Source organism: Poecilia formosa, unplaced genomic scaffold (assembly GCF_000485575.1).
Source record: "Poecilia formosa unplaced genomic scaffold, Poecilia_formosa-5.1.2 Scaffold453, whole genome shotgun sequence".
NCBI classification, from domain to species: Eukaryota; Metazoa; Chordata; class Actinopteri; order Cyprinodontiformes; family Poeciliidae; genus Poecilia; species Poecilia formosa.
In genome coordinates this window covers 188,487-198,783 of record NW_006800392.1, presented here as the reverse complement: position 1 = coordinate 198,783, position 10,297 = coordinate 188,487, and the positions used below count along the sequence as shown (strand labels likewise).

At 38.8% G+C, this 10,297-nt stretch overlaps 1 protein-coding gene across 1 annotated transcript in view; it reads left to right on the top strand.

Moving 5' to 3' along the window:
- LOC103155878 (thyrotropin-releasing hormone-degrading ectoenzyme) overlaps window positions 1-10,297 on the top strand; it is a 155,014-nt gene that overhangs the window by 39,350 nt on the left and 105,367 nt on the right. Inside the window, exon 4 of the mRNA XM_007577763.2 lies at window positions 101-227. Within this exon, the coding sequence (XP_007577825.1) occupies window positions 101-227 (127 nt within the window). The remainder of the gene's footprint in view (window positions 1-100; window positions 228-10,297) is intronic.

Here is a 10,297-nt window from a genome sequence, read left to right as displayed (position 1 = left end):
CAGATCCGTCTCTCGTCTCTCTGTCCGTCCTCAGATCCGTCTCACTCGTCTCTCTGTCCGTCCTCAGATCCGTCTCACTCGTCTCTCTGTCCGTCCTCAGATCCGTCTGTATGCCCGGCCGGACGCCGTCTCCAGCGGCGCAGGCGACTACGCTCTGCACATCACCAAGAGGCTGCTGGGATTTTATGAGGAATACTTCAAAGTGCAGTACTCCCTGCCGAAGCTAGGTAAGGCTGCGGATGTCCTGGTTCTGGTTCTGTTCAGCTGTGAACTTTGTGTCTGATTCTTGTGACGTGTTCAGGAGATGTTCATGTTTTCCGTTCAGTTTGTCTTCATTTCTGAAACAGAGGGTGGTTCTGTTAAAGTTCTGTTAGCTCTGATCCGGTTTGGGATCAGGCCCAAAGCGGATCCGGGCAAAGGTCAGACCAGATCCCTGTCTGGCCTTTTGCCCTCTGTGTCAAAGGTCAGACAGTCTGTTTTGGTTTTCTTCAGGTTCAGAGGTTTACCAGAGGATTTCTGGCTCCTCCTAACTTAAATTACAACAGCAACATCCAAACCTTTTGATACATGAGCCAAAAATATAAACTAAACTTTTAGTATTTTATTTTTGTTGTAATCACAGAAAACTATTGTTTTTATTTTTACCTGCTAAATTCAAACATTTTTATGAGCTGCTACTGTTCTTCATATTTAAGTTTTCGTTATAGTTTAATTTTTCTACGTTTTAAATGCCTTGATTTTCTGTTAACTTAAAAAAAAATCAGTTCCTAATTCTGCTAATTAAAAACTGAGTGTCATTTTAAATTTCATCATTAATGTTGAATATTTAAGTTTTTGAACTGAATTGCAGAGTTTATTTTTCTAATTTACTGTATTTGATGCATTATCTCTGTAAAATCAGTTTTTCTGCTCCCCGTAAACTTTCCTGTTTGAACCAGATAAGTTTTTCAGTGTCGGGTTGAAATAACAGCTGTCATTGGAGCGACTCTGAAAGACGATGCGTCGTTGTTTTCTCTGCAGAGCGCGGGGTTAAAGGGAGCGTAGTTCATGTTTTGGTCATGTTGATTTCCATTCGGAGGCGTGACTGCCATTCAGATGGACACCAGCTCCATGCGTTCCTTCAGAACCTGGTTCTCTGCTCTCTGCTTAAATTAGTTTGTTTTATTCAGTCAGCACTAAAGTTGGGCCTTATTTCAGTCTGCGATGGTGTAACTTAAACTTTTTTTAAACAGAGAAATACTTGGAATATAACATTGACTATTATAGTGATCAATGTTTTAGTGATAGTTTATTTTATCCATTCTGATTAATTGGATTAAGAAATTAGCATAATTATACTGCAGTGTTTTCAGTATGATTAAAACAATTTTTTTGAATAAGAAAAATGAACTTTTTACTGCTTGACTTGACATCAGTTTAGTGGATTAATCGATTAATAATTGGATGTAAAGGGTGCTTAATGGATTTTTCTTACAGAATTTGAACCAGACATATTTTTTTCTTAATTTCAACAAGTTTTTACTTCTTGTACAGTTTTGGTTTAATTACTGCTCTGAATATGTTTTCCATCCATCCATCCATCCATCCATTTTCCTTCACCCTTGTCCCTCAGTGGGGTCGGGAGGGGTGCTGGTGCCTATCTCCAGCTCACGTTCCGGGCGAGAGGCGGGGTACACCCTGGACAGGTCGCCAGTCTGTCGCAGGGCAACACAGAGACACACAGGACAAACAACCATGCACACACACACACACACCTAGGGGCAATTTGGAAAGGCCAATTAACCTGACAGTCATGTTTTTGGACTGTGGGAGGAAACCGGAGAACCCGGAGAAAACCCACGCATGCACAGGGAGAACATGCAAACTCCATGCAGAAAGACCGGGGCCGGGAATCGAACCCAGAACCTTCTTGCTGCAAGGCGACAGCTCTACCAACTGCGCCACTGTGCAGCCCTGAATATGTTTTCCTTTCAGCAAATTGGCTTTTTATGTATTTTCCAGTTAATGATTAATCGATTACTAATTAGTTGACAGTTATTTCAAGAATCAATTAATGATATTATCAATTCAATACATTATGGATTTGATTTTGAAGCGGAGTTAAACAGTTAAATCTCTTTACAATCTGTCCATATTCAGTTTTATTTTGATATATATTTATATATGTATAAAAACAATTAATTTTATCGTATTTTTTGAAAACCCCAGAATAATTTACCTTCTTTAAATCAACTTTTTTCATATAATTTAAATTGCTAAACAGTTTTTAGATTAAATATTTCGTTGGTATTGACCATTAGTGGGCTGGTGGCACCGCCTGGTCCCCTTTTGGCTCCGGCCCTGCCACCTGCTGCTTTTGCTAAATCTGAAGTAAACTGAGTAAAAACCAGAAGCGTTTCCTGTTTTCTCTGTGGCCTTGGGCTTCCACCAGATTTATTTCTAACTTTCTGTATTTGGACTCATGAGGTTCCGGCTCCATTAAACATTTAAACTCCAGAAGAAAACGACTTCAATGTTAGTTCTGTTAAAAAAAGAAAAAAGAAAAACCTTCAGCTGAAGTCGATGTTAAAAAATAGAGGCCATTAATTTTAATAGATATAAAAGGGCGACACGGGAAGTAAATTTACAATGAGGGCAAAGTCTCTTAAGCTCACAGTGATGCACTTTTTCTGTTTCAGAGGATCCGCTCATAATTATCTAAAGAAACAAGGCATTAAAAACCACTTTGCTTTATTTCTGTGATGGATCACACATTTTATTACCCATTTATTAAATATCAGTAAAAAATAAAATCAGACACTAACAGCTGAAGAGCTTTGTTAATCTTTATCCATAAACATAATTATTCAACAGTCAGCTAAACAAAATCAGTAACGTTTGAGCAACAAGATTTTATTTGTTTTTTTAGATGTTTATTAGTAATTATCATAACATATATTTTGTAAAAAGTAAACTAAAGAAGATAAAAGCAAAGATTTGCAAGGAGAAAAAGTTCAATATTACTTAAACTGATTAAAGGTTTCACTTTAATAAATGTCCAGTCAGCAAATTTATGCTAATCCACAAAATGGTCACAGCAAAAGTTGAGAAAACACCAGAGTCATTTGGTCGTTTCACAATAACTGAATATATTTTTGGAAAACAGTATCTTCTGTTGAGTCTTCATCACCCAATCAATGTTTACATCATCACAATACTTTGATGCTTTGGTTAACTAAAAACTAACCAAAACATGAAAAAAACTAAAACTACTACTGTAACTAATACAAACTAAACAAAAAAAAACAATATTTAACTAATAAAAACTAGCAAATACACTCTAGAAACTAATTAAAACTAAACTATAATAAAAACCCTAAAACTATTCTAACTCTGGCCCGTAGAGAAGGAGTCGTCACCAGGACCTCTCAGCCAATCAGAAGCCTGCTTTAGGAAACAAGTAGTTTAAAATAAAAATATGCATTTTAATTTTTTCCAGTTGCATTCTGAGAGTGTAATAACCTGTCTTTGTAGATAAAATAAATGTTTATGGTTTCACACTCGATGTTTCAGGTTTAAATCTAAAGGATAATATTTAGATATGTATGATTGTTCAAATATTTCTGAATTTGTAAATTAATATGAAAGATATTTTAGCACATTCAGAGGAATTCAAATAGCTTTTCTTATGGGAGTAACATCTGAGTCATAAAAGCTGCTGAAAAACTTTAAAAGGACGATTAATGACCACAAAACTTTAAAAGGACGATTAATGACCACAAAACTTTAAAAGGGAAAGTCGGTTTTAGGTTGTCATGGGAACACTAATCAGCTGTATTCAGCAGCTGTTTGGGTTTTTAAACTGGCAGCGTTTTCTCATGTGAGAAGCGCCGTATGTTTACATCCTCCTCTGTCCTGTCGGAGTTAATAAATCGAATCCAAACAGTCAGAATCCATCTCTTTAAATTTCCTGTCCTTGCTTTGTTTTCCTGTTTGTGTTTTACGCTCCTGTGCTGCCAGAGCCAATTAGCCACGTTAAAGTGGAGCATTTCCTCGTTTCATCTCCTCACCCAGACGAGCTAGCTAGCGTGATCACTGCGCCTCCATATTGGATAAGTCAGACACTTTGTCCCTGTCCACATTCATTCGTCACATTAGGAATTCTCTTTCAGTCCGACTTCCTGTTTGTTGGTGCGAGCCTGGAATAGGTCTGACATTTATTTTTTCTCTCTTGACCTTTGCTCTGATATTAGCTGCATTAACAGGTTGAACCAAACTGAGATGATGTGCTGCAGATCAGGTCACAGAAAGGTCAAAACCTTTTCACCAACTGGTCAGGAAAGCCGAGAAGATTTCCTTTAACCCACTGACTAGATATTGATGCTCATAGTATTTAACTGCATTAAAAACTTTCAACAGACTTTAACTTGAACTAAACATCAAACATAAACTTACAGGCTGTGATGTCACAGATAAATGTTCATCCAGTTCATTTACTCATCTCTTTATCTGTAAAAGTAAATATAAATGAATGAAGCAAAGCAACAGATTTAGTATCTGAGTGCTGCTCTTTTTCAGTTTTGTTTGACGTAAAAAGTTATTTTTTTGAAATGGATCCAGATTTTGTGGCTGTAGAATTTATTTCTATCCTTTGGATGATTATAAAATATTGTAAATATTTTTGTAAATGTTTTAAAATATAATTTTTTTTACATTGATTGTTAACCCAACCCTTATTAGCATTAGCATTGGGACCTTTTAGCATGAAAGGGATTGGAACTATTGGAGCATAACTACACTTAATGTTAGTGCTGTTAGGGTTAAAGCTATTAGCATTTGTGCTGTTAGCACTAGCTTCTAGCATTATGAATTTTAGTATAAAGACCCCAAACATTACAGCTGCATTGACATGTTTGTTAGCATTTCTCCATGTTAGCATAGGGTTGCCATAAAACCAAAATTAGCATTTTCTGCTTTACCAAATTCTCACCAAGTGTCCACAAGCATTCAGCAGCTCGGCTTTTTGCCGAACTGACAACACAATCAGTAACCCAGACAACACAAGCTGTTGCTGTCTGTTGAACAGATGAACTTGTAGAAATATTTTGGAACCATTAGCATAATTACTAGCATCATTTTGCCAGATAGATGAAATGAGCTTTAATTTTTCCTCTAAACTTTTAAAGCATCTCCCACCGCTGTCATGAAACCTTAGCAGGTTAGCTTGTTAGCTTATTTCAGAGCAGAAACAAAAACGTTCAGAGCAGAACGTTCCACTTCTCCTTCTGTTCCTGTTGGACCACAGGAAGGAAACCAGAACTTAATACGAAATGGAGCGCAGTTCTTAAAGATACAGCTGTGTTTTGCCTATTTGTTTGGATTCTGAATGAGGAATTGTTTTATAATTGTGTAACTATCAAAGTGTTTAAAGGCCTTGATCTTGATTGTTTTGGATCCTTTATTAAGAGCTTCCTAAAGCCTAAAGAAAACAAAAGTATCAAAGATGATCTTTTTGTGCAAAATTCATATTTTGCACATTTTTGTAATTCCATTTGGTTTTCTACTGCTTCTAAAAACAAACACCAACATTTAATGTTTATTGGTTTTGGAAAATGAGGTGTTTCAAAAACCTTCTGATTAAATCGCATTGCACTGTTGGCTAGCAACCCAAACGTGCTGAGCTCCAGCACGTTTGGTCAGCTGGTTTTACCGCTGTACAATGGCTACTGGAAGATACAAGTGTTTTGTTATTGACTTACCATCCAGAAACCACTTGCTGCATTCTTGTTAGTTTCTCAGGAGCCTCCACTTCTGCTTTTCTAGAATATACGGCTGTAGAATTGTGATTCTGAGTTGACGAGCAGCAGCTTAATTGGATTTAGAGCGACAGAGGCCTTAAAAAGGCTCATTCTGACCGAACCAGACTAAATCTGATTATCTAATGTTGGTTTTGTGTAAAAAAAAAAAAAAATTAAATGAATAGATCATAAATCTATCCTAAGCGTAATAATTCGACTCTAAATTCAGTCAGACGTTGTTTGACCCAGTAGTGTGCGAGCGTTGGGTGAGTTCAGTCTTCCGCTGTGGATTGTGTTCATCCAGTCCATCTTGTTTTTATTCCTGGCTTTGCTCCGTGCCGTTGTACTGATGTTGACATCAGTTTTTAGCCCAGCTTCCCCCCGCCCCTCTTTGTGTCTGTGTGCGGTCCCACAGCCTCAGGGCTCCATCTGTTGTCATGCAGGGCATCGAGCTCCCCTGAGAACGGCAGGCAGAAATGATGAGCTGAGCTACAAATTTAAAGGGGCAGAGCGGGGAAGCTGCTCTGCAAACACACACAGATTAGAACCAAGTAAAGCAGGAATGGAGCAAAGTCCGGCTCAAACTTTACTTGCTTTAAGCTCAATTTATAACATTTATGTTATGAATCAAATGTAATCTGCGCTGGATTAGAAAACAGGCATTTAGTTGCTAAAACTGTTTGGTTCTTGTTCTGAATATCAGAGAGCAACATGGATTTAAAGTTTTGTTCTCTTGTGATAAAAGTAACAATAAAAACTATTTATTACTTTTTTAAAGTAACTTAAAGCAACATCAAAACGTCTCGCTTAGTTACAAAATTGACAGTTTTTCAAATTAATTGAAAAAAGTTTGATCATGTGCAACATTCAGGTTCTGGGTTAGAATTTAAACATGAAATCATGGATCTGCCCGTCGAACGTTTTACTGGGATCTTGTAAGTTGCGTTATTTTCTGTCTGCTGAGCGTGAAGCAGTGAAACCCACCGACCTCAGCTGAGCGAAACGCGTCTAACTGCAGTAAATCCTGCAGGCGGCTCGTGGCGTTCGGAGCGTTCTCTGAACCGACGGCTGCTGAAGACAGATCGGCCGTTCAGCACGGAGCGAGCCGCCTCCCCAAACATCTCCTGCACTCCTCCACAATAAGACTTCCTGATTATCACTGTTAAATATCTGACGGTGTCAGATCAGGACTGACTGGTGGATCACTGATCAAGTGAGGATGGAAACCTTAAATTAAGCAGAAACGTTTCTGCAGATGATTTGAAGCACAGAGGAGATAAAATTAACTCTGAATGTGACAGAATAAAGTAATCATGGAGACTTTTGAGTAAAATGTTCTAATTTATCACATTAGAAAAGGTGAAATCTGAAATAATGTCCTCAATTTCGCAAAGATGATTTTATGCTCATTTGAGGTGTTTTTTTTATTGACTTTTCTGAAAAAGTTTGTTAAATTTCACAAATAAGTTGACGTAGCAAACTTTCCCATCCACTGGTGAGTCCATGCCTTACCAGAGGCCCCAACTTGTGAATTTCAAAGTGAAGACTCTGTGAATGAATCTCCACATCTTGTTCTTTTTGGCTGTAACGTTGCATCAACGTCACTATAGCCCCGTTGATTCGCTCCAAACCTCTGAATTTTAACGCTCCCAGTTTGGATGTTCTTTTTTGCGACATTTTAAAAATTCTCTTGAAATTTGCTCGTCAGTTGAATGGAAATAAAACGATTGACATCTTCTAATAATTGGTGATGAAGGAAACTTTAGTTAAAGGTATTTTTTTTGAGGACATCCATGAAAACAGGAGTGTTGTACGGGTGGATCTCTGTGGAACGGCGATAGTAGCGTAGAGGTGTTTGATTCTACAAGCCTCAGTTAGCGTTTGAAATATTAACGACGCTAACTGAAAGTTTGAACTACTTATTCTGGACAAATGTGGTTCTCTTTCTCTGCTCTGAGTCAAACCAATCTGTTCCCCTCCTGGCCTGTGGGGGCGCTGGGCCACAAACCACTGAAGGAAACGACAAAAACCTCTGAAGACACTGAGAGCAACTTCCTTCTTCACAGAGCGTAAACAGGAATGGAGTGGAGGATTTCTCTTTAGTCTTTGGTAAAAAAAACCATGAGCCGTTTCTCCCTTTACAGCTAAGCTAGTGCTTTTGTTCTGGTTCCATTTACCGAGAATGCTCTGCACTATAGTCCACTTCCTGCTCCAGTCCGCTTGGCGTTCACATATTCGTTTGAACTGCACCAGAGTTCACTTCAGCTGAACCCAGACGGAGGTTTGGAGGACCAGAGTTTGATTAGCGTCCACAGCTCCCAGAACAAACCGGACTATCTGGGCAAACGGACTGGAGTTGGATTGAAGCAGACTGAACAGAACCTTTAGCATCAGATGTGAAGCCAAAAGTCCAAACACAGAACCCAAGTCTGTTGAGTGTAGCAGAAATCCTTTTGGGTCTCAGAGTTCTGCTGCTCCACTTTCTCTCCGCCTCTGAACCAGAACTTGGACAGAGTCCAGTTCCGTCTCGGTCCTGACCGGGGACTTGCTTCTCGCTTCGTTCGGAGCGCTAACTGGCCTCTCCGGGCCTCCGTAGGAACTCGTTGGGCTCGTCCAGCTGAGTGGAAATCTTGCGGCGGCAGGCTCAGGTGAATTCCTCTTAGTGTGTGTGGGAACCCTCCAAGTGGACTTAATGTGTTCTGTGGAGTTCTGGCTCCATCTGGGCTCCACAGAGACGCGCGGGCAGCAGCGCCCGCGGCGCAGCGCTCTCTCAAACAGACACTCTCCCTCTCCCTGACTCCTGCGTCTTTTCATCTCTTCCTTGCATGTTTTTTTCCCGCCCTGGCCGTTGCTCTCTCTCTCCAGCCGAGGCTCCGGGGCGAGCGCGGCAGCAGATGGACCAAAGCGAAGCGCCGGCTCATGAAAAACGGATGCTCACGGAGCTGCAGGCCACTCAGCTGTCGGTCGGCTGCCGCCGCCATCCGAGGTGATCCGGAGACGCTCCGGCCATAAATATTCCATAAAACAATGACGGCTGTCTTTCCCAGAACAAAGAAACTTGAAAAAGTTTGCTGCTGCTCGGAGCAGCAGAGGCAGGAATAACTCCTGAGGTTTTTATGCAGTTAAACATCGAAATGCTTTTAAAAAACTGTCCTAAAATCCCACCCGAGATCCAGAAAACATGTTGAATTTATCAGTCGGATCTCCTGAGAAATGTAGGAAACGATTCCTGACCAAAGCTGAGAAATATTCCACTTTAAACGAAAATAACAAAATTAAACCCCAAACTGTTCTGTTACACTCTGATGCTGTGCAGCAGCTAAGCTCTTATACTTTCGAACAATTAAGATGAGTAACCATGGCAACAAGTATGTTTCTTACAACCAGAAGCCCAAATAATACTATAACCTCAAATCCCAGAGGAAATGAAAGGATGAAGTTCAAACCATCCATCATTATCTCCTACTCCAGCATCTAACTGAACGACCAGATTAACGTTTAAACTCATTTGTGAAAATGGCTGCAAACAGATGCACAATTATACAAACGCCTTTTAAAAGCAGAAGTGGAGCCTCCTGCACAGCCAACAACAGAGTAGCTGATCAAATGTGCTGGAGCTCAGCTGGGGTTGCTAGGTGATGGATGGAGCTCTGCTAGCGTTGCTAGGTAACGGTTCAAAGCCTGCTGATTCCAAAGGTTTTTGAAACGGCTTTTTTTCCAGACACCAAGAAGCATGAAGCCAAAAACAGCTGGATAGTTTAAGCCTTTTGTCATTTTTAATTTAGATTTGTTTGATTGGCTCGTTAATAAACATTTCTGTAAATGCACCAGAATTTTTCATCTGACTTTCTAAAAACAAGGTCAAAATGACTCACTACACAGATTTTGCTAATATTACTTATAAAACAAGGAAACTACAACACAATTATCATAAAAATAATTAAAACTAAACTAATCCTTCATTTAAGTGGTGAGATTAGGAAAAGTAGTTATTATTCAGTCAGATCTTGGAAGCATTTAAGACCCAAATGAAAATATAAAAAATGTGCAAAAAGTAATTTTTGTATAAAATATCTTCTTTAAACAAAGTTATTGAAATCAAGGGATTTGTTTTGGGTAGTGTTTTATTCTCAGACCAGTCAGGGTCAAAACAAAAAATATTTAGTTTCTCTAAAATATTAAATTTTACTGTACCTACAATGTAATATCACAGGAAAACTAAAATATTCTTTAAATTAACAATCAGGTAAGTTTAGCTATAATCTGATTAAATTAGTGTTTTGTTCTCGGAGCAAAACACTTCAAGGACGATTCTCTGGTGTCGGAAACGTTTCTGAACGTAAAATGTTATTTTAGCTTACTTACACCACTATTACAAGATATTAACAGTAATAAATGATTTATTATAGTTAATAGCTCATGTTTTATGTAGATCTTAACTCAGGTTTGGTGCTGGAAAAGTTTGAAAACTAACCTTGAATTGTACAGTGGGATTTTTCCTCTAACAATAAAATAATAAA